The 23,927-nt window shown below is 40.0% G+C and overlaps 3 protein-coding genes across 3 annotated transcripts; 1 reads left to right on the plus strand and 2 right to left on the minus strand.

Moving 5' to 3' along the window:
* Positions 1–248: 248 nt before the first annotated feature.
* On the minus strand, positions 249–7,447 carry mtfp1 (mitochondrial fission process 1). Its single transcript, XM_083902580.1, has 4 exons — positions 7,336–7,447; positions 4,073–4,200; positions 2,932–3,164; positions 249–2,291 (listed from the first exon to the last, which is right to left on the minus strand). Exons 1-4 carry the CDS (start codon positions 7,403–7,405, stop codon positions 2,225–2,227), a joined length of 498 nt encoding a protein of 165 aa, XP_083758706.1. The 5' UTR covers positions 7,406–7,447; the 3' UTR covers positions 249–2,224.
* Positions 7,448–8,258: 811 nt separating this feature from the next.
* On the plus strand, positions 8,259–13,612 carry lman2la (lectin, mannose-binding 2-like a). Its single transcript, XM_083902183.1, has 9 exons — positions 8,259–8,390; positions 8,767–8,885; positions 9,576–9,693; positions 9,801–9,883; positions 9,998–10,030; positions 10,667–10,828; positions 10,970–11,084; positions 12,589–12,714; positions 12,795–13,612. The coding sequence occupies exons 1-9, from the start codon at positions 8,264–8,266 to the stop codon at positions 12,935–12,937; spliced, it is 1,026 nt and encodes a 341-aa protein (XP_083758309.1). The 5' UTR covers positions 8,259–8,263; the 3' UTR covers positions 12,938–13,612.
* A 1,403-nt stretch (positions 13,613–15,015) lies between these two features.
* On the minus strand, positions 15,016–22,680 carry wbp1 (WW domain binding protein 1). Its single transcript, XM_083902500.1, has 4 exons — positions 22,588–22,680; positions 21,415–21,517; positions 20,910–21,077; positions 15,016–20,043 (listed from the first exon to the last, which is right to left on the minus strand). The coding sequence occupies exons 1-4, from the start codon at positions 22,648–22,650 to the stop codon at positions 19,484–19,486; spliced, it is 894 nt and encodes a 297-aa protein (XP_083758626.1). The 5' UTR covers positions 22,651–22,680; the 3' UTR covers positions 15,016–19,483.
* Between the last annotated feature and the right edge of the window lie 1,247 nt (positions 22,681–23,927).

Genomic DNA, 23,927 nt, shown 5'->3' on the forward strand with positions numbered 1-23,927 from the left:
TCGTCTGCCAGTATGTTGCTTAGGGAAAATGGAGACAGCGCTTGTAAGCAAAAAAGAAAGTTGTTATGCTGCCATGTGAATTCACACCGTCGTGAGGTGTTACTGTGGGAAGCCCCTCGTGTAGACTGGGTTCAAGTCGAGCTTGAAAAAAAAAAGCTTCCTAAAAAGTATCATTTGCACCGATTAATGACACAGACCACAAAACATTTCTTTCAATCATATAATTTATTTATTTCACGACAGATTCACAAGTTGTTGTTCTCCAGTGTCTCACACGTTGCAAAATAGGGAGTGTTACTGGATATTAGGTGCAAAGCACGAGGCTTCGGCTTTCAACGGAAACTTTCACATATGAAAAATAATCTCTATTTGTGTGAGATCAGCACATGAAACTCCGGCTTGATACTTTTTTTTTTTTTTTTTTTTTGTCAGTTAAGGCTGAAAAAACGTGACTCATTTTGAACCCACTTCCGAAAAAACACGGCCACATGAGAAAACATCAAGAAAGTGAAGAAGCAAAAAGGAAGTAAACAACTTTTTCTTTTGCAGCAATAAAAGTGACAGCAGAATTGTAAATGTAAAATCTGAAATGTTAACGTCAAATATGATTAAACATATACTGTAGCTTGACATGTCTTAGATGAAAAAGCAACCTTTTCACTAATAATCCAATTAGGTATTGATACTGTCATTTTCAGTTTGTGATATTGTGCTTTTCCTGCTTGACAAGTCAAACTGTCCTCATACAAATCAAAAACAAAAGGAGTTCCATTTGCGGATGATCACATCTGAAGCTACATTCACTGCAACCCTGAGGACACGTGTGTCAATCATTTTAAAGAGCCAATAAAAATATATATTACAATTTAAGTAGCCGTGTAACCGGATTAAGAGCTACAGAATAAGCATTGACCACCAGCATGTAGAAACATTCACTTGTATCCTCTTTACAGCGACTTTCTCCACAAGAAAGATAACCACACACTTCACAGCACAGATAAATGACGTGACAAATGAATGAAAAAAATCACAAGAAAAGACACAAAAACTGCTTGCCCCCCCCACCCACAAAACAGAAAAAAATCCCTTTGCAAGTTTCGTGAACAATGTCTTTTTTTCCTTTGCATAGTTCAGCATTACAGTAATTCTTTTGGTAATAACATAAAAATACTCTCTGTGTATTGCTAAAAGAGTCCCTTAAACCAATCCCTGCATAGATATTACACTGACCTTCACACGTATTTGAGAAGTGCACCACTGAATTTAATGCTCTTATACTTGATATTAATGTTCTGCGTCAAGGAGGCAAAACCGTTCACTTTATACAACCATAGCTTACAGATTATTTAGAAATTGCGTTGACTATTTTTCAGTTGTAATTCAGCCAAACTCCCTCACGATAACCTGAAGCCAAGTGGCTCTGACAGTGTGTTTCTTATTGCGATAAAAGCCGTTACAGTACTTTATACCATGTGTCTATTGATACTGGTGTATTAACAGTTTATTAGAACCAATACTACACATTAAATATAAACTCGTATGGATTGTAACATACTGTAAAATGCCCCCCAGTGCAAACCTAGACAGTCCCTTGACCAACAGTAATAAGGTAGAGTGAAACAATGGAAAAGTGCCTCAGCACAGACACTTTTAAAACATCGAAGTAACAGAAAGAAACAATGAAAGAAAACAGTGTGTACGAAATGAATAAGAGGAGCATTGTGGCTAATTGGCCTTGTGGCCGTTACAGTAATGAATATGGCTGATTTGTAATTCATTTCTTGACAATGTGACTGTCTGTTATGACTTTGTGGCTCTATCAGACAGAGAATCAGCTCATAACTCGAGCTCATGAGAGCAACCTGAAAGGCTTCGTCTGTATTCATGATCACAGCAATATAACAGCACAAGTATCTTTGAATAAGTCAGGTTTCGCTGTTTTCATTCTCTTACATTCCTATTTAAACATTACCCAGAGAGGTTGCGGGTTAAGGAATATACAGTATCGCGAAGCAGGATTTCACTTTTAACAACTAAACCTACCCATCAAGAATTTAAATTGAGAAATAAAATACTTTTGCATGACTAACTGTGAAATCTTACTCCACGAATCCCTTCTTTACAAGTCCTGAGTGCTTCACAGTGGTGGATCAACAGCACAGGTTTGCGTGGACTCGACTGGTCTCTTAACCAGGAAGGGACGCGTGTCCAGCATGGTCCCTCTTTATTGGTGCTTCTCGCCGTCATTGTAGACTTTCCGGAGACTCGAGTCCAGCAGGAAATCCACTGACCTAGAGAGTACAGAACAGAAATCATGTGATTATGAAACTCATCTGGTTTTCAACCAACTCTAAAATACATGCTATGATGTCACACTTATTTAACCAACTGAAAACTCAATATGCAATAATCTAGTTCTTTTTTTTGTTTGTTGAAACGTGTATGTCGAACTGGGGTATGTGTGTTCAGAGTGCGTGATGTTACTTTTCCCTTTAATTACTAGACTTAAAAATACAAGTACTGAGTAGGGCTGAAGGTTTTGAATAAATATCTAATTGTGATTATTTTGACAGGAATAGCAATTTGCGATTTTCATTCTCACAATTCTCAAGAAACAGATTTAAAATGTGTTACTTTGCGATATTTGTGCAGCAGTCTGTAGAATAAGATGTGTATAGGTCAAAACAATAATTAATCTAAAATTATATTTTGACACACATTTTGGGTTTTAACATTTGTGTTTCAGCCCGTGCACTGAACTTAAAACTTAAATATATAATGACAATAAACTTATCTTGAATATTGGATTTAATTATATTGCACATTTCCCCCACAATGAGCTGAATGATTTAGCCCAAATTAATCACACAACATATATTTTTTATTAATCCCACATGTGCAGTATGAAGACAAACAGAAACACAGACCAACCTGTCTATTGGGGTAATGATGAAGGGGATGGTGGAGAGGCCGATAGCTGTCGTTGTCCACTTGCGGACAGACAGAGGCCACCTGGTGGTTCTGCCCAGCAGGTAGAGCGACGCAGCGCACACGCGGTTAATGGTGAAGCCTGGGATGATCACTGAGGCGAGGGCCTGCCACACAAACGTGTCCACCACTGCTACGCCGACACGTGTCGTCCTCCCTGGGTTGTCCCCGTGGGCCTTCAGGAACAGATGGAGGATCAGATGTAACAGAACTAACAGCCATTGCGACAAAGTGTTCAGATTTAAACCCCATCGTATGAAGAACACAGACATTTTGACATGTTTCAGCAAGTACAAGCACATGTGTTATTGATACCATTACTGATGGCTCTACTCAGCTCAAGTAGTGTGACAGTAATCCTGAAACTGAGAAAGCTAAATAGACATCTGTGCTTTTCCTCCCGTGACCTGTCAAAATGGCTGCTGTGAAAAAGTCCCGTGCTTACCAGGGCTGTCTCGGTTAAGGAATTTTCACTGCGGCAAATTTAAGTGGCTTAATACCGCGGTGGGGGATATTATCATATTTGAGAAGCTGGAACCAGCGTACATCTGGCACCGACTAATTACTTCATATAATTGCTGACAATTAAAGACACGGTATGTCATTTCTGCCACTATGGTCTATCTAGGGTCTATCAGTCAAAGCAATAACAAAAGACCTAACTTGATGAAGAAGCATGGGATTAAAGGATGAGAGGGAGAAAATTAAAAAGAAACAACACAACAGACCGACTCACTCTTCTTCACTCTTACTAATAAATGGTTTAACCCACTAATGTGAGTTCACTACTCAAAAACAAAATATATAACATTAGTCTGTGTTTTTAGAGTTTTAAAGGGTGTTTTTATTTTATTTTATTGTATTTTTACTTTATTAATCAATATATATATGTATATATATAAACATATATAAGTATATGTATATATATATATATATATATATACATATACTGTATATATATATATATATATATATATATATATATATATATATATATATATGTATATATATATATATATATATATATATATATATATATATATGTATATATATATATGTATATATATATATACGAATATCTCACCGCAGCTGCTTTCTTCCCTTTGTCCACAGCGTCAGCAGTAACGTATGCAGTGGCAACAGCATAGCTGCCCCATACAAAACTCACTGGCACCAGAGCACGAAAGGCCTCCCCGACTTCATTGGAATAGCCTGTGGGCAGAGGTAAATAAATGAAGATGAGACTTTAACTTTGTGCAAAACCTTGTACCAGGTGCTAAGGGCTCGGGTCTGCAAAAATCAGCATTCAAATGTCCTTCGTCTTTTTTGAAAGAATTCACCTGTGCTGTACCCCACATTACACGACAAACAGTGGTAAAATGAGTTCCATTCACACAGGGATCATTATCTTTGGTTCACTGATGACAAGAGTGAGGGGGAGTCAAATTCTGCTGATGCAGGTCTCTCTCTGACACTGGTTCTGGAGACAAAAAGGAGGCGAGAGTGCAAACGCTGCACATTACTGAGCTACCTGTGCTGAGGGGAACGCCTCAGCAAAAAATATAACAGCTGATAACATAAAAGCTTGGTGACCATCTGTTATCTCACTGAAATCACTCACTGGCTGTCTCACGTTTGAGCTGGACTGGGATAATAAACGTCACATAACTTAAACTAATTACTGGACGGATTCAAATCCAGATTACAAATTCCAATTTAAATATAATGAGTCAGTACTTATAAGTACTTAGTCCCCATAAGCTCTGCTGTCTGCTACTGTTGGGTGAACTATGCATCCGGTAACTTTCCAACAAATTTGAATGCACTGATCCCATAAACCAGATAAGATGTTTTTGATCATCTCACTCATTCATTCACCACAGGCCGCTGTGTTTACCTAACCCGGTGTAAGCTTGTGTTACAAAAAGATATCAATGAGCTCCACTTAATGCTTCACGCACATTTTAGATAAAGTAAGGAGAGCACTTTGCATTTCAACATACACAACATACAGATGAAGGCTTTACAGTTTGTCTAAGAACAAGAGAACAAAGACTAGATAAAGCTTACACTGTGCAATGTGCTGTTATGAGCTGTTGCTCATATCCCAAAATGATGGGAAACTGTAAACTTAGTGAAGTTAAGCAACGGCTATGGAGCTCCAGAGGCACTTGTGAACACTAGGTGATAAGGGCTCACGTAAGAATCCAGATAAGATTAGGTTGCAGTGGGGCATTAAGTAAACAATGAAATTTACCTTGCCCTGGTCATACACTACCTCTAGAGAGCAGAGGGTTCAGATGAACAATTGTGTTTCACTATTTACATTGTGCCCAGTAAGGCATGAAAGCATGTTTGGGGGAATGTATGTACATGCTTATGAGGGCAGGAGAAACAGAAAGTTAAGGCAGGGTTTCCTGCTGTACTAGTTACCATTAACCTTGTCTACTAATATTAGCATCTTGAAAGATATTCATCTCCAAGGATATCCGGCAGACAATCTAATCTCCATTCTTTTGCTATTCATATACAATTACCCCAATGTGAACAGGCACTGAAACATTTCCATCTTAAAAGGTTAGCCCCATTACACTGGTGAACCCATTAATATATTATGTTAAATTGCCACAGAAATTCCTATGACTAGACTTGCAAGAACAGGTAAATAAATCTTACAGAAAAGAAAGCAGCCATATTGTTGTTTACATGTAGACTTTGTTGCACTACCACTATGAGTTTATAATCAGGCTTTTAAGTGATGTTAGAGGAGTTCTAGGGTTTCACTATCATGCATGCATTGCATTTGCAGATTTATATTTATGATATCTAAATATGACAAATATATATTTTCCTCTTTAGTGGTAGACCAATGAAACAGGCAGAATTGTGTTTTCAGAAACTAGTAAAATGCTGCTAAGTGAACTAAACACTAAAAACATTTGACAAAGATTGGTTTGTTCAATTGCTTAATATTTGGTGTATACTTTTATTCAATATATCAAAGTGCACTGCAGTGCAAATGTAGAGATCGATTTTTATTTTGGTCATCAATTCACATCAATTTCGATTGTGAACTCCCCCAAAATTGTTTCCCATTGTAAATAGATTGCACATTCTCATTTCCCATGCCATACCTTTTTGTTTCCTAGGGGAGTCATTTGGCGTTGCACCTGAACGTGAGTTTAATCGCTCAGGGGCTGGTAGGTTGTGTTTACGTCTCTCTCCCTTTGATTTTTTAAATGAACTTTTGTCACCCTTAAACAATGATATCGTAATGCACACTGCTTTGTGACGTGCTGTTAAGTACGCGGGTTCAATTTCCGTTGTGCAGGTAACGTTCAGTTCATTAAATTGTCGTAAACACAACAGCAAAACAAACTTTTGTGTGCTAATGGATGCGTGAATTAGCTTAATGCTAGCGGCAATTATTACGGGGTTTCCTATCCCTGTCAGTTTGTGCATGTCGTGTCTGTGTGAATGCCGCTGTATGATTACATTAGATACTTGAGTGACATTATTTTTTATTTATTATGTAGAGTTACGTTGATACGTTGTGGACTGTGCGTGACGCCTTTTTTTTCTGTTTACTTTAAAAAGGAAATAAATCCTCCAGAAGTCAACTCCTGTGTGTGCCTCTTTCTATAAAGCAGAAACTCATTGATTACACAAACACAAAATACAGGTTGATGAATTAAGTGTTGTTCAATGCGTGTTAATCAGTTAATCAATGTTGTGTTTAATGCATTATTAAACTGCTATATTTTATCACATACAACAGGGAAAAAAACAGCTATATCTAGGAATTACAGAGAAAATAGCAGCTCTGGTTCAAGCTGTGTTCATGAACAGAGTGTACAGTGTGTACAGTTATGTACAGCTTGTACAGCTGTGGCATTCATGTCCTTCAGTCAGGATAATGTGTGCACACACTGGGTCATTGGGAGAGAATCAGCTCAGAAAACAGGCACTGACACTACAGCGTTTCAGTCTTCAGTGTGGTCATGCCTTCAGGCGTTTCTTTGTGTTTTATGAGTCACTGCTTGCTTAACAACTACCTTGACTGAGAAATGACTGAAATCCAAACAGCACTGTCTGTAAAATGTGGTGTGAAAAACGCAGCATGAACAACAAGAATATTAGAGACCACTCTCTGACGTCCACTCACTTCAGTGGTTACGATATGTCCTTGAAAGTTTGCTATAAATAGAAGTTTTAAAGAGCGGTTAGCCAGGAAGTTAGCTAGTTAGCGCTCACAGCTCCGAGGTCACGTTAGTCAGCTCCGGTGTTCCCTCTGTAGTTCAGTTACAGTCTGAGTGTTCACAAACGAAAAACCGAACAAATACATACCGAGGAAGCGGACCCATGTGTCGCGATAAATGTCGACAGTTTTGCTGGGGGTTTCTTCACCTGGATCCATGTTGTCGTTTCCGTTTACTCCATCCCCCGGTGCAGCAAAAGATATGAGTGTATGGGAAATCCGACGTACAATCAGGACAGTGAAGGGGGCGCGGTTTCCAGACACAGCATCCAACTGGCTACAAAATCAAATCCCAAACGTTCTCAATGTGTATAATAAGGTATTTACTTAGCTAAAGACCCCCACACAAGCGTGTAAATGCCGGTTGGACGGGGGCTACAATACACTTTGAACCCCCCTCATTGTGAACACATTAATATTTTTTAATTGTACATCATGGTGTCAGCTGTTTGGTAGATGTGCCCCCTCCTCAATGGTTTGGTCCACTCTCACGTTTAAATTTTTCTTGTGACATATTGCTTAGATTTATAATTAATATTATAATATTAATATACAATATATATACTATTTTATTGCTTGTTATATTGTCAATATTCTTATTAAAATGGTTTATAGCTTTCATGTTAATTTAACATAATCCATTTATTTGAAACTAATTCAAAATGTGTGACTACCCCCTAGGTTTGTGAAGCTTTTTAAAATGCCCTGCTTTGATTTGGTTTCCAGCAAATTATTCCGATTATTCATGGATTGACCCACTACATCTATTACAGCTGCACATGTTGAACCGACCAAATGGATTAATCGCACAGCCAATGAGACGCCTGTGATTTGATTGACAAACAGAAGGTCTAATGGCGACGCGACATGAAACACGGTGGACCAATGAGAGCGAAGCTGACGCATAAGTGGGCGTGGTCGGGCTCTTCGATGGCCGCCGCCTTCAGCAGCAGCAGTAGCAGTCACCACAGCGCGTCCATTATATCTTCGCCCAGATTGATCTTCACGGGGAAGAAGATGCCTTTTAAATCACTCTGGACCTTCACCTTTCTTATCTTCACCTTCAGCCTGGGTTTCGCCGATGACGACCATGAAATGGAGGAGTTTCTGAAGCGGGAGTATTCCCTTTCAAAGCCTTACCAAGGTATTCCAACCGTCAGGGACCGTTACTGTAACACAGGCTCACGGGGACAGCGATTGTTCTAGAAAATTAGATTTAGCGCTCAAATCGCATCATTGTCTCAGCTCAACTGTTCCATGTGATAAGTGTTACTGGAGACGTTCGAATGCCTCAAAATTCAGCCAAACTAGGCGCTGTATTTTCATATATTTAATTTAAAAGCACATTATGCTTCATTTGACATATTTATTGTGTCTGTTTTTTGATTGTAACTCGAATGTTTGTTTCTTTTATTGAGTGATAAAGCCAGTGTTGTCGCCAGGCTTTACCCAGCAGCTATAGTGTGCGGTGTCAGCTTTAGTCATCATGATAATGGTATTGTTTGTGTGTCCTCGCCCAGGTGTGGGATCCTTAGGCTCCTCCCACTGGGAGCTGATGGGGGATGCCATGGTAACCACGGAACAGGTGCGCCTCACACCTGACAAGCAGAGCAGACAGGGGGCAGTGTGGAGCCGCATTGTGAGTATACTGTAACATTCATAATTGTACAGGTGACATTAAATGTTGTTGTAGAGATGAAGCTGAAGATAATTGTCATGGTCAGTTAATATTTGGGCTATTTCCACGGACTGTCATTAATTTTATTTCACAAACAGTTAACCCTCTAAAACACTGGTTCTCAAAGTGCGGCCTGGGGGCCAATGGTGGCCCGCAGAGTCATTTAAGAGTCATTAATTACAGTTGATAGTTTTAATCCAGGAGCTACTAAGCTTGTTAAATGTTTATTGGCCCAATAAGTGTAAACTATAGAACTGCAATCTGGTCAGTAAAATGATTTCAAATTGGATTTCTCTCTGTTTTTTTTCCCTTTTTTTTCCTTTGGCGGCCCTCAGTCCAACATTGGGTTCCTAAATTGGCCCTCAGGTATCAAAACTTTGAGAACCCCTGCTCTAAAAGTTCCTTTTTAAGAGTGACAGAATGGCCGAACCATCCAAAATGTCATCACTTCCCCAAAATGTCCTTACTTCCTTTTCAAATATATCCATACAAGAACACACACGCACACACACACACGCACATAAAATGCTGATGTTAAAAAAAGAAAAAAAGAAAATGATCCTCTCTTCTGTTTATTGTCTAGTTAGTGTGGTAAACACTAGCTAGGAAATAGCTAATTATGTTTCTTATTTGACTTGCTTGTGTTTCCAGCCTTGCCATTTGAAAGACTGGGAGATGCAGGTGCACTTTAAGATTCATGGGCAAGGAAAGAAGAACCTGAATGGTGACGGGCTGGCCATTTGGTACACGAAGGAGCGCATGCAGAAAGGTAAACGCTATATTTACCAAACCTTACTTTGTATCTCAAAAAAAAGGGTGCCTTTATTCAGTATAACACCCTGTCTTATTCTTCTTATACCCTTCATATTGTTACAGGTCCTGTTTTTGGAAACAAAGACAATTTCACAGGCTTGGGTGTGTTTGTGGACTCGTATCCAAACGAGGAGAAGCAACTCGAGGTATGCGACTCCTCAGATCTGACCTTTTCTGTTGATAGAGACATAGGTTGAAGTCTTGCAGATTTGTGTAAAGGGGCCTTATTTGTGTTCTTTTGTGCGGCCATTTGGAGACAGGCACAGAAAAAGAGATACACTCCTCGCACACAGGTAACTGAACTTAATCACATTTTTGCCCCATCCCTGTGTTTTTACCCTACACTCTCAGTCTCCCCTCGCTCCAACTCTCAAGCATGTGTCACAGACGAAAAAACCCCCTGAAACAATAAGGCTCTTTGTCTGTGACATACTGCATATATATATGTTTTGTTTTTGTTCCTGCATGTTTGTTGCATTGTTGTTTGGTCTTAATCTAGATGTATATTGGAGTAATATACATTTGAAAATGAGAATAAAATAAAGCAAAAAGAAGTTAGGGTTAGGCAATATCTTGATATTATATCTACAGTGTGACATGAGAGAAGACATCTTAGATTTTGGATCTCGTCATATTGTGATAGTGTGTCCTGGTTTTAAAGGCTTTTGCTTTGGTAATCATCACATTTATTATACATATATACATACATATTATTTGTGAAATACAAAAAATAATACTTGGAATTGCTAATTATTTTTCATTGTTATATCTGATAACGTGATTTATTTTTGTACAGACACCATAATATTTTTCATGGCTCTTGATATGAAAGTGTCATTCCTGTTACAAGAGTCTCTGTATGATTCCATTTTCACCTCGTACTGCTATCACTATAGAGGGATTCTAATTTCCTTGTCTCTCTCCTGCAGAGGATTTTCCCCTTCGTTCTGGCCATGGTGGGGAACGGCAGCATCAGCTATGACCATGAGCGCGACGGTCGGACAACAGAACTGGGCGGCTGTAACGCCATGGCGCGCAACCTCAAACACGACACCTTCCTCTTCATCCGATATGTTCGCCGCAGGCTCACGGTGAGAAGCACAGTCTTTGATGTTTTTCTTGATTAGTACACGTCTTCAGCGGTCCAACATGTTACTGTGATAAACTGTGTAACCTTTGCGTGACAAACATGATTCATAAAAGGAAAACTATTATCTCCCTCTGGTTTTCAGGTGATGATAGATATTGATGGGCAGCACGAGTGGAGGGACTGTCTGGACATACCAGGGGTGCGGCTGCCACAAGGCTATTATTTTGGTGCTTCAGCCATTACTGGAGATCTTTCAGGTAAGCGGTATCCACTATTCAAGCTTTATAACCAGCGTTGTGTGACCTTGAGCTAACTCCAATTCATTTCTAAACCTCACATCGCCGAAAATGTTATCTAAGACAGATGCATTATTTACAAAAAAAGTGATCTCTTTACACAATGGGTGACATACGGTAATCTACGTTATGTTAGTGTTCATACGGAGTCATATTATTTTTTTCATGCTAGACGCTGTCTTTTAATAATCCACTGTGCGTTTCAGAACATTATGTGGCTACATTGTTATTAACTAGCTCCAGGGCCGGCCCAAGAATTTATGGGGCTCTAAGCTGAATTTGATTTGTACCTCAATAAATATTATTATTATTGCTGTGTTATATACTCCAAACCAGTGTCACTCTTTTTTTTTTTTTGCATTAAGGGGGAGTAAAATCACAAAATCACGTGGCCTACTTTTAATTTGCACTTGCATATTCAAAGTGAAACCGTGTCTGATGATACTGGACTTGAATTAAAAATATATATATAATTAACACTATTCAGAGATATGAATGTATCTCCGATGATACAATATATATCTAAAAAAGGAGAAATATTTGTCCTCCACACCCGATCACCAGGGGAGGGGCCCCAACAGCCGCTTAGTTTGCATATGCCTCTGGCCGGCTCTGGCTAGCTCAGTATTGTTGTTCTAAAATGCAAAAGTTGCGAACATTGAAACTTGTGTTCTATCAGATGATCGTATTATATGCTGTAACATGTGTAGCATGTGAGCATCTGCTTGAATAATGTGTGAATGACACTGCTTTGTGAAGTATTGACTGTGATGCTAATGATTTATCAACTGGCGGAGAGTTGGTACATCATCAGCTCATTCAGCAACAGACTGATCCATCCACACTACACACAGTCATATTCTCTCGTCTCCTCAGTTCCATCTTCTTCTCAACCTCTCCTCAACAAGAAGAGCAGAATGAAAATAAATCTTTTCACATATTATTCACTGTATTACATCACTCAGAAATATAATTATTTATTGTTTGTAGTTGATTCTCTGTCTAGTAACTTTTCCTGTGGATTTAGTTTTTCTTCGACTAACATATGCACTCAAAGTGTGACACCGGTTAATCCCGTTAAAAACAAATCTTTTTTTAAAGGTTCCATATGTAACAATGTGGCCAAAAATGGTTACTTCATTCAAATTCAAAATACCGAGGTCTTTTAGGTTTCATTTTCTGACGTCACTCGCAACCCGTGGTTGCTCGGCAGCTGAGACTCTACTGACTGCAATGATTGGTAGACGGCGGTAGGTGGCGCCACATGCCAAAACATGATTTCAAAACATACACGTTTTTTCAATGCAAATGTTTTGGCTGTACTGTTGTTGTTGGTGAGTTCAGTTTGTTATATGAATATTATTCCTGAGCCTCTGTGACATTTTAGGAGGATTTTATGGTCAGTTGCTTTAGATTTATTATATAATGCACCTTTAAATCTAATTTTCTGATTCTCCATTTACAGATAACCATGATATCATTTCACTGAAACTCTACCAACTGACGGTCTTACGCAGTCAAAAGGAAGAGCAAGAGGAGGAGGAAGACGTGATAACTATTCCCAGTGTTGATAACCTGGAACTGCTGAGATGTAAGCTGCCTACCCCCTGCTTTTCTCACCGTCTGTTATCCCTCCGTCCTTAATTTTCCACTCTGTTTCTCTTCCTCCAGTGGTTCAAACTGAAGAGGGGATGAGCGGAATCTCCATTTTCTTCACCGTGCTCTTCTCGATGCTGGGTATCGTGTTCCTCATCGTCATTGGCATGGTGGTGTACAGCCACTGGAACGAAAGCCGCCGCAAGCGCTTCTACTGAAGGAGGGGTGAGACGGGACATAGGACAGCGATTGTGGTAACTACTGTACTGAGGCGCCATGGGCCTTGACTGCTCAAAAGTGAAATACTGCTGCTGGCCACTAGAGCGCAGTAGATTGTTATATCCTGACAGTGGATGGAGTAAAAGTGTCACCTGCTACAAAAAGCCTCTCTCTCCAAATTTGCCACCGGTAGTCATGAAGCAGCTGGAGGACTCACTTTTATACGTTGATCTCAGTCCCTGCTCGACACAAACACACTCTCCTCCGCTGCACTGGTGGTGACACAGCAGACGCACAGTGCAGTGTATTACACCACTTCTTGTGTGAGCATCTACATTTCACCCATTTTCTGTTTGTTCGCTGATGACGTTTTTGTGGATTTGAGAGTTATAAATATAAAAAGTACCTGATGTGCTGCTGCTGCTGCTGCTGCTGTTCCAGATTCATTGGCCATCTGCAGTGTGACTTCATCTGCTCCACGCTGAATAAACATACAAATCTACTCTTGCTCTGTGTTTGGAAAAAGTAACATATATAGTATATTCTCACCTTGTAGCCGCTGTAGTGTGCATGACATTCTTTGAGGTTTTCATGACGTGTCCAGGCTCGTTGTTGTTTACACCATATTTGACCTTTTTCTTTCTATGACATCTGCCTCATTAGTGCATGTGCTGATGGCCAATATTTGTCAGGGAAATATGTCATTAATATTATTCAAAGTTTAAGGTTTTCAAAGTCTTCATATACTTGCATACGTACATTTCCACCAGTGATTGTTTCCTCATATTTAATGTGTTTATATGAGAAAATGAGTTGAAAACAAGATTTTTATAGTACATTTAAAGTGTCTATTAAATGTGTCTTTGCACTGAAGAGAGGACTAAATGTTTTAAATAGAATTTTAATTCCCTGTTAATGCGACATTTTTTTCTGCAAATACTAACGTGAAGTCATGTTTCAATTTTCTTGTGTTGTATTGAACAATGATGCTGATTTGGATTCAAGCTGCCTCTTCTATACGTATACGTGTGTATGCATATATATGTACATATATGCATATATATATATACATATATATATATATGTTGATTTAGACCACTCTTACTATGTTCCAGGCCTCACGTCAACATCCTATATGTTTTATGTGGTGTGTTTATTTATATATTTGTATGAGCAGCTCGCTCATCTCTTGTAGCTGCTTCAACGGACGCACAACCTTAAGTATATTCTAATGTTTGTCATTTCGTATGAAACGCTGTGCCTCGTGCATCACTCTGACCCACAAATGACATTTTATAACCATTTTTATCTCGTTGCTTTGCCCCAGAACTATTTGCAATGCTTCATTATAGGCCCAACAAACCCACACGGACGCGGTTTATGACTTCCGGGGGGGGTTGGGGTGGGTTTATTTGTACATGACAGTAACATGTAGGTGTTATCGTGGAATCGTCATGTTTAGAGTTGAAACACAGGGAAAAGGTTAATGTGAAATACAGAGAGGCCCCGCCTCTGATTAGCCTGTCATTGTGTTGGAACCAGTGGTTGGAATGGATGACGTTAACACTAACGTCAATACGTTAGAATAACTGCCTGAGGGTGCCTCTCGCAGAGCCACGTGACAGCTCTACAGATCAATGATCTATCTCATCTCTATCACATGTTTATGAGGGGCACCATTTTCACTCTTCACATGCTTACAATCCAGCTCCTATATCTGCACATAATTACACGTCTTACTTTAAAGTTTTTCACTCATTCAGGACAAAATCCGTACGTGTAGAGCTGAAACAATACTCATACTTTTTTCATGATTGAAACAAGATTTCTGATTGTTTCAACGTCTTAAATGTGAATATTAACTTTGGACATTCGAGAACCAAATTATTTCCACGTTTGACTAACACTGATCAACATTTTTTTTTATGTTTTCTGATTATATGGGCCAAACGATTACTAAATTTATCGTGAAAATCAACAGATTCATCGATTATGAAAATAAACGTTAGTTTCAGCTCTATGTACGTGGTTTGTGGATGATTTCAATTCGGCGACAAGAAAGTCAAGTCAGTTGAGTGCCAGTTTGTTTTATTAAAAAAATAAAATACAAATGATGACCAAAAGAGTACACAGCAGACTTCTTACTAAAACCAAAGCATTTTTTTTTCTGTATTTCAATGCTTTAATAATTTTTTTATATATATATATTTTTCCACTTACTCATTTTGGCTTATTTTAAAGTTATTAGGAAAAAGATATAGAAATGATAGAAATTTGTTAATGCCTGCTTCTTCCTCAAACTCTTTTCATAATTCAACCAAAGCCACAGTCGCTCTGATGTTTATGATCTTGTGTCTTTTACAACTTCAGAGTCGATGGTGCTGGTCTATTGTAAGCCGACTGTGTTCCATGTTGAGGTCTGTCAGATGCATAATCTATTAAAAAATGAAGTTCTTCTAACTGATTAAGAGCAACAAACGTGATGGATGGAACAGTTTCAAACGGAACAAAGATAACCAATAAAAATTCATCCAACAAAAACAATTATGTTCAACTTTTCATTCGGCTTCCAACAAATTAATAATGTGATTTATTCATACACAACAGGGAGAAAGTGTTAGTGGTTAAAGAGGCAGGCAAGAAAAAGCCAAAAGGAAAAAAAATAATAATATACAAAGTAGAATTTTAAAACTCAAAGTAACTCAGCCAACACTGAAGCAGACGTACTCATTATTGTAGTAGCATTTACAAGTATATTTTTACATGTACACAGACCAACCATAGTAAAATACAGTACAGTGCAGTGACAAGTACTGAGTTATATTGCTTGTACTGGTGCCCAGATAAACGACAGTGGAAAATGAGACAGGGGATGCAGCATATTACAGTAGGTTTATGTTGTTGTTTTTTTTGCATAGCCTAGTCGAGTAAAGTACAATTCACTACAGAGATGTGTGATGCAAAAAAAAAAAGAAAGATGACTTTGGCTTGATGAGACTGGTGGGTCAAACATTTGTTTAAGCACTGCTTGGTTAAAGATGACCCTGAGAGAGAGCGAGAAACCAAACAGACCATCGTCATACCAACACCCACACGCGCGGACCGTAATGATTCGCGTAGCGTGGCGATGACATAGAATTTGGTCAATTATTCTATCGACACTTCTGCATGAATGGCTCTCATTTCCATGGGGTCCACACACGCGACGCAGTGCAGCTGCCAAAAAAACAACAGCTACAGCGTCGACTATAGTTACCCAGAGCGCCTAGTGAAATGTGGATTCAGGGTCAAAGATCCAATAAAACTAAGCAAAACAAAAAAACAAAAAAACTCCTGGATGTTGCATCACGCACCTCCAAATGGGGCCAAGTTAGAGCCTATTAAACAAACACATAGTAATATACAATCAGCTACTGTCAAATATCAGCTCTGCCATAACATACAATGAGATCCAAAAACTGACTATGTTCACATATTGCAAATGAGAGGATCTCAGAGCAGATGAGCCACTCCGTCCATGTAATGGATGGAGGTTTGTTTTGTCTACAAAAGATGACTGGTTTAGCCCTTGTTCTTAGTAAACATGTGAAAAATAGGGAGGCATAGTTGTTGTTTGGCAATGGGGGGGAAACTATGGACCTCCACTTCATTCATGCAAAAGAAAAAAAACCTCCACCCGTTATTTCTCCTACATATAAATGTATACAAATAAGCAAAACTCAACCTTTACAAGAAGGGTACAAAGCAATCTCTTAGGATTAGGATAAATGCGATGAATCACAAAGAGACCATAACTAAAATGAGTCTTATTTTCTTCATGCGTGAGATTCAGTTCATTTCACAAACTAATTGCAACCAGGTTTATGGAACAAAAACAAGAGTGAGCACAAACCCAACAATCTGGTCTTGACAAATTCCACCAGTGCCACAACTAACTAGACACGCAGGCCATTTCAAACTCAACACAACCGACCCCTCAGAAACAAACCCAATGTATGTAGAACTTGACTCGACATGCGACGGTCGCGGCAGTAGAATGTTTATCGACCACATCCTTTTCACACTGAGTGAGCGCGCTTTCTCGGAACAAGCTCTGTTTGTTCCGTTGTTATGGGAGCACTCCTCCTCTCTGAAGCCAACACATTTGGAACACCACAACAAAAGGTTTTCACCATCCAAAAAAAACAAAGAACACATTGTATAACGTCTTCTTTAATAAGGCATTAGCACATCTTGTGTCTGCAAACGGAGGCTATATTTTATTGTGCAACTCCATAATCGAGACATTTGCCCTCTAAAGATGCAGCAAGGCAGCTTAAAGCGTGGTGGTAAAAATAATGCCTTAAATTTTCTCCAGATGATTTGTGTGCAGTCACGCTCAGTGTAACAGCTCCTCTGGAGAGGAGAGGCCATTGTCCTGTCAGCATGCCGTCATATTCATCTACCCGCTCAACCATGCAACACAAGGGCTGCACAGGTAACGGTTTGATTGACTGAGTCTACTCGGTGAACACAAAACAAAGGCCTTAGGCAGTTACGTTTCAGTCCGTGTTCAGATATTTTTTTTACCATGTTTCAGCTCGCACAGTAGAACACCGAAAACAAGAGACACAACCAAAATTACACACATTATATGTGCAGAACCCAAGGTTAAGTCCTCTTAAGTGGCCAACGACTGCCAAAAGATGTCCTCGTCAGAGTATTGTAAATATAGAGATGTGGGAAGTCATGTTAATGCCTGTATAAAAATATCTAACAAACATGAGATGTTGCTATTTAGTCCTCCCTTTGCCTGCTGGAAATTCACACCTAATGTCTCATCAGTTACTCTTACTTAGTTCTTACACGGACATTTTACGCGCAACAAATGATAGTTTTGTGGTTGTTTTCCCAATCAGGCAGCACCCAGGTCCATCGCTAATGCTATCAACACACACTGTACAGTATACTGGGCAAGCAACATGCAAGGCGGAGCAGCATCACAACAGATTCTGCAGATGTGCCATCACTGACTGGCCTGACCGGCATCCAACTGAACTTTCTAATGCACCCGCCGTCTCCTGCCAGTGGAAAATACCACTGCCTGCAAATATCTCAGAGTGCCAAGAAAGCACCGGCTAACAAGCTGCCATCACTGCACGGCGCAATTATCAGAGTGGATCACGAGCATCGGAGCTTAAATCTCAGTCCACGTCGTTCCTCCATCTTGTTTATGTAGATTTCTGGAGCCACCGTCAATAGCCACCAATCACTTTTATACAAGCACAGAAAGCTAATTAACTCAATTATAAACACACAAATACATGCCTCATGCAAAAACAACAGTGCTTTAATTGTTAATCCACCTTTGTGCCAAGTGTTTCATCCAAGGAACAACAGCACAACACAAAACCTTCCCTACTGCACTAAAACACCCACACTGGAACACACTCTTGCAGCCCCGTCAGGAGCCTTGTTGCAAATAACAGTGACATCTGTGGCATTTTGCTAAAGCACAGCTGGTTACAAAATGAAAAAAACAAAACAAAAGAATGTACATCCTTCCTTATTACAGCCAAGCTACATACTGAGCAATACATTGACTCTGTCACATCACTTACATGGCCATCGCATGGCTTTTTATTGATGTAAAAAAATGTGGTGGAATAAGTTCCCTCTTGGCAATTACGATCATTTCAATGCAGTTAGGTTCCAAAGACGGGAGACCACATGCACACAATCAATAAATCATTGAAAGGTGGTCGCTCTTTACCATAAGTCCTGGTGCTAATCGGTGACCACAGTTACAGATATCAAAATCAAAAAGTGCTAGTGGGGGTGAATTACATTTGAAACCAAAGACATAACAAAAACAAAAAAAAAATCGTCCCTGCCTCTGCAATTTGAAGGTGGTTAGTTTTTATCCACCAATCTAGATGCAAAACATCCCACAGACCAAAGGACACCAGATGATGGTTGCCATGACCTCAGAGCTGACATAACCGTACAGCTGTGCCCCAGATTTCACGGGCACACACAAACTCTCACACACACAAACGCCTGTGGGGGCGGGGGGAAATAAATGTGCGCTCTTATCAATTTATCCAGTATCACCCCAAGTCATCAAGGAGGTTATTTTTGACTCCTCTGTTTAGTGACAGAGGGGCAAGAAATGCTGCTGACCATGTTGGCATGCTCCTTACTGACCATCGGAGGCAAAATGTCAGATGTAAGGAGGCATGATGGCAGTGCTCAAAGATACAATAGGAGCAGGAGAAAGCGGTCACAATCGAATGCTGCCCTCTCACAACCCGGCCACATTCTTCCCCCTAACATTAAGATAAAAAAAAAAAACCCATACCAAATGGTGCATCAGCATTAATCCAAAAACATTTTTTCAGGAGCCATTAGATTAGTCATCGTCATCATTGTGTCATGCCTATGTGTTGGTTCAGAGAAATATAACACAGACAGTGCATATGCTGATGGTGAAGGCAACAGCTATGTAATATCTGCATGTGTGAAGAAGAAAGCCACACTGAATGGCTGACTGGTTATGCCGCGGATCACACCATGTGGTCCCCAGTGCTGGTGCTGGCGGTCTGGCTGGGCTGCTCGGGGGAGCACTCCTTCTGTCTGAAGGTTTGCTGCTGATGCCTGGAGCAGCAGTCACCACCGGTGACCCTGCACATCTTTTGTTCCTCATCGCTTTCTTCTTCGAGGCCCGAGCCTTCATCTATGTCAAGCTGGCAAACGCACACCTCGATCCCTGAGTCGCCGGTCACATGCCGACGTCGAGTGTTAAGCTCCTCCTCCTCGTTTTCGTCGTCGTCGCCGCCCTCTGCCGCCATCAATGAAGCTTCCACACTCTCCTCTTCATGATGCTGCACTTGGATTGGCATCGACACCGATCCCAGTTCTGAAGATGAGCCTGAAGCCTGACAGTTTGGGTCTGCTGCCGCCGCCGCCGCCACGGGGTGTGGCACTGAGGCAGCATCTTGCTGGCACACTTGTGAAGACAGTACTGGAGCAGTCTCAGGAGGGTTTTCAGAGTAAGGAGGAGGTGGTGTCGGCGGGTGGCCTACGACCTCTTCATAGTCAGGTAGTTTGCAGTCGTTCCAGAGCCCTGAAAGACAACAAACCGGACAGCTTTAACTTCCTACACACAATCGCCATACAGACAATTGTTAAACCAATTTAAACATAGAATATTTGTAAGAGTCTCATTGTAGGAAGAGCTACAACACTACACGTTAGCAGAGTCTCTGTGTGATTCACTGTCAGTGTTCTCTCCCGGTCAGATTCACATTCTTGACATGAAGTCAAGCATGTCCACTCTGGGCCCCGTCTATGACAAGTGTGAACCTTGTTCCTCTCCTGTCCATGATATTAGTGGACACAATATCAAGTGTCAGCAAAAGTCTGAAATGACCACTGACATTATAGTGGCATGTCCAGTGTCTCTCAGACCATAACCAGTAATGAACAGGATATTCAGGCAACCTGAGGCAGTGTATGAAAAGAAGTTTGGGATCAGTATCAGAACAGCTGCTCGCAGAAAGTTTTAAGAGAAATATTGTCAGTCAAATGCAGACCTTTTGTAGGACCTTGCTGAAGGAGAGAGCAAAGTTCTCTTACCTACGACTTTTGATTAGTGTCTAAAGCATTAAAGCTGCCAATGTGAAGACTGTAGGTTGTACAGGGGAATTCAATTATCCAAGATGACTTTATTTTGAAGCTACAGTCCTGTACTTACTCAGGGAAGACAGAAGGGCAAAGCCAGCAGAAACTGAGTCTCAGCTTGTCCATAAGCAAACGAGGGGCTGACAGAAAGCACTATGAGAAGCTATCTGTGCTTACACACTCGCACTGCCATATACAGCTATCCATGTAAGAGCGCCATCTCCAGCTGATTACGTTTCTGAAAAAGCCACAGTCTACAGATCGAAATATCCATTCACTGTGCCTCAAATGAACAGAAAGACGACTCACTTAGATTGAGTGGTGGAGGGGAAATGAAGGAGCTGGAGGCTCCTTGGTAGGCCATGAGGCTGATCTCACGTTGGCGTTGCTCCTGTTGCAGACGCATCTTAACCCTCCGGTGACGGTAGGCACAGCAGCAACTCAGCATGATGATCAGGGTCCATACTAACCAGAACCCTAGGAGGGGCAGACAGACTCCATGTAACCTTTCTATTATATTTTATTAAACTCAGTGATCAATGCTAAGCTTTACTGCAACACAATTTATTTATTCATAATAACAATACACAACGTACAACACAAGTACAAATAAAACATCAACCAACAAGATAACGTTATTTAAAATTTCATTTGAAGGCTCAGTTCATTATTGTTTTTAATACATGATGGTGCATTTTTATTATAACCAAATTCAACAATAAAAATGACATCGAAATCAAGCAGACAGTAGGTACATAAACATACAGCACGAGTTTATTAAATGAAGAGTTGATGTAACATATAATGTACTTACACCATAGTTCATAGTAGTAGGTGCAACACTCGGTCTCCCCACAGCAGTAACCCATCTCACATCGGTATTGTTCATTATTTACACCAAAACAGAACTCTTTTGCCTTAAACACACACAGAGAGGTACACTGTCTGAGTCAACATGCAATCCAAAAGGTAAACAAGGAAAAAGATAGCAAGCCCTTGACAAACTGGCCTATTTCTAAGGTTTATTTAAACGTTGTCATTCTCTTTGGTGCCATTTCTTGTGTTGGCACTTTTCTGTACTAATATCATGTACTGCTAAACGTCAATAATACAGGTCTATGCTATTTTTGACATGTAAAGATTGTGGCTGCAACTATGAATTACTTACTAAATCAATTGCAAACTATTTTGATAATCAACTGAGTGGTTTGAGAGAGTGTTTTTCATTAACTCTCAGGTTTTTCAGCTTATTAAATGTGATCATTTTCTGGTTTTCTTGGCTCATTTAAACCAAACGTAAGATGGCTTCATGTCGAGACAACAGGCAACTCAATTGTATTTTTTATCTACAGTTTTCAGACAACAAGCGACAAAGCAAATAATCGTTAGTTGCAGCTCTAGTAAAGAGATATCATGGCGAGGGATAAAATGAAAGCATTGCATATATAGCAGTAATAACATGAAGAGTCCAGAGGCATTTCCTTTTAAAAACATGACAGACATTTCTACACTTTAAAGTTTTATTAGAATGCACGAATGCACCGAGTTAAACTGTCCATAACGCTCACCACTTTCGCTTGATAGGATTTTATCTGAAAAGCAAAATGGACACACTGGTGCTGACTGTCCCCGTCTTTCTACTCAATGTCAACAACTGTGATTAAACACGTCAATTTTCCGGGTACCATTTAGCAGCGGCTAACGTTCATCCTCACACCCTCGATTCAAACTGTGAAACTGCGCAAAATACAACGCCGTCCCTGCGGTTTTCCGAGTTAAAATGTTTAGTTCCTGACAGACTGGCCGTCGAAATTAAAATGAAAACTTCGAGCAACTGACGTCATCCCCGCTGTAACAGTAACGGACCGTGTAGTTTCCTTTGTGGGGGAGACAAAAGGGATCGAGTGAAGGGGCCTTCGATCTGCCCCGGAGCCGCGGCCTCGCCTACAACCTTCCGCCGAACACAGCAGTGCTAGCGCGGGCTTACCTGCACCAGACAGGTCCCGGTACAAAGCAGACCTACAACGGATCCCAGTGCTTTCTGCCGCATCTTTCTGGGTTGTCGGCCGGTGACACGACGGTAATCATATAGCAGTCAGTCGAATCGAATAGTCGAAGTGACTGCAGGTGGCTGTTGCTAGTCAACAGCTCAACCTGGTGCACTCCAACATGTTTTGTTGTTCCTTCACTCAGACGAGTAATTTGAACCGGAGAGACGGCTGCTGGCCTGTAGGGGGCACTCTCTCCTCCTCCTCCTCCTCCTCCCTCTGTGTGTGTGTGTGTGTCTGTCTCTTGTGTGTGTAGCTTTCAAACATATTTCATTCTACATCTATATATTAGGTATGTTTTAAATAAATCAACAACAGGTCAACGCATTGCTTCAGTACTTGTAATTTTAATTCTATTTATAATAATTATAATTTAGCCTTCAACACTTGTAGTCAGTGATAAAGGGTTTTGTCAATTAAACAAACCCATGATAACTATTCCTGATTTGTGTATTAACTAATTACTTGGTTTGTATAAGCACAGAAATGACAATTTGATGATTTTTCTTTTTTATTATTCATAACCTGAATATAATCAGACTTAGTTTATGGGGAACTGCATGTTGCTTTGCCTTTGTATCAACAATACATAGAATAATTATAAACCATTTGTAGATTCATTAAAAAGCTATAAACTGCAGCTTAATGTAGATTAATAAAAAAAAAAAAGTGTCTATATTTGTGTGAAAATTATGCAAATGTTTTTATATATTCTAGTCAGCTGTGTCACGTTGACGCTGACGTCACAGTCTCCCTGGCAGTGGAACTTGACAGCTGTTCAAAGAAGACAGTCAGGAAGATGTTAATCCACTCAGCCTGAGCACGGGAACGCGGGGACATGGTGAGTCACAGCTCGCATTATCTTCACAATAATATCAGAAAGAAGTACAGTGCGGTGCAAATGTCAACTTTGTTGTTTTATGTCTGTCAAATGTTGTTATCATTGGTTATTTGGATTGGAATGATGTCACTGAAAGTTGGTCTTATATATATAAATAAGCTGTCAATACAACCCTGGAATAATAGACCTTTTTCCACAGCAGATATTTTTCTACATAAAATTGTAAAATCGTTTATTAGGGTTCCTCTCTTGTTTTAAGAGAGCCAGGATTGTTCTATTGTTTATGTGTAAGAGTAGGTCACACCAAATACTTTAACCTGTAGAACATATTTACTCAGAGCTGCACTCACTTTTCCCATATTTTCTTGATATCTTCCAATACAGTGAGCAATAATTTACTGTAAAAACAACATGATCTATCACTATAACGTCTGTTTT

This window comes from Microchirus variegatus (genome assembly GCF_963457635.1).
Source record: "Microchirus variegatus genome assembly, chromosome: 16".
NCBI classification, from domain to species: Eukaryota; Metazoa; Chordata; class Actinopteri; order Pleuronectiformes; family Soleidae; genus Microchirus; species Microchirus variegatus.

Coding starts and splice junctions, on each gene's coding strand:
- wbp1 (XM_083902500.1), bottom strand. CDS start 22,650: ATGCGGCAGAAAGCACTGGGATCCGTTGTAGGTCTGCTTTGTACCGGG. Junction 21,518..22,587: donor CCGGGACCTGTCTGGTGCAG/GTAAGCCCGCGC, acceptor TGTGTGTTTAAG/GCAAAAGAGTTCTGTTTTGG. Junction 20,044..20,909: donor CCCTCCACCACTCAATCTAA/GTGAGTCGTCTT, acceptor GTTGTCTTTCAG/GGCTCTGGAACGACTGCAAA.
- lman2la (XM_083902183.1), top strand. CDS start 8,264: ATGCCTTTTAAATCACTCTGGACCTTCACCTTTCTTATCTTCACCTTC. Junction 8,391..8,766: donor CCTTTCAAAGCCTTACCAAG/GTATTCCAACCG, acceptor GTCCTCGCCCAG/GTGTGGGATCCTTAGGCTCC. Junction 12,715..12,794: donor TAACCTGGAACTGCTGAGAT/GTAAGCTGCCTA, acceptor CTCTTCCTCCAG/TGGTTCAAACTGAAGAGGGG.
- mtfp1 (XM_083902580.1), bottom strand. CDS start 7,405: ATGGATCCAGGTGAAGAAACCCCCAGCAAAACTGTCGACATTTATCGC. Junction 3,165..4,072: donor AAGGGAAGAAAGCAGCTGCG/GTGAGATATTCG, acceptor CTGTTCCTGAAG/GCCCACGGGGACAACCCAGG. Junction 2,292..2,931: donor ATCATTACCCCAATAGACAG/GTTGGTCTGTGT, acceptor TGTACTCTCTAG/GTCAGTGGATTTCCTGCTGG.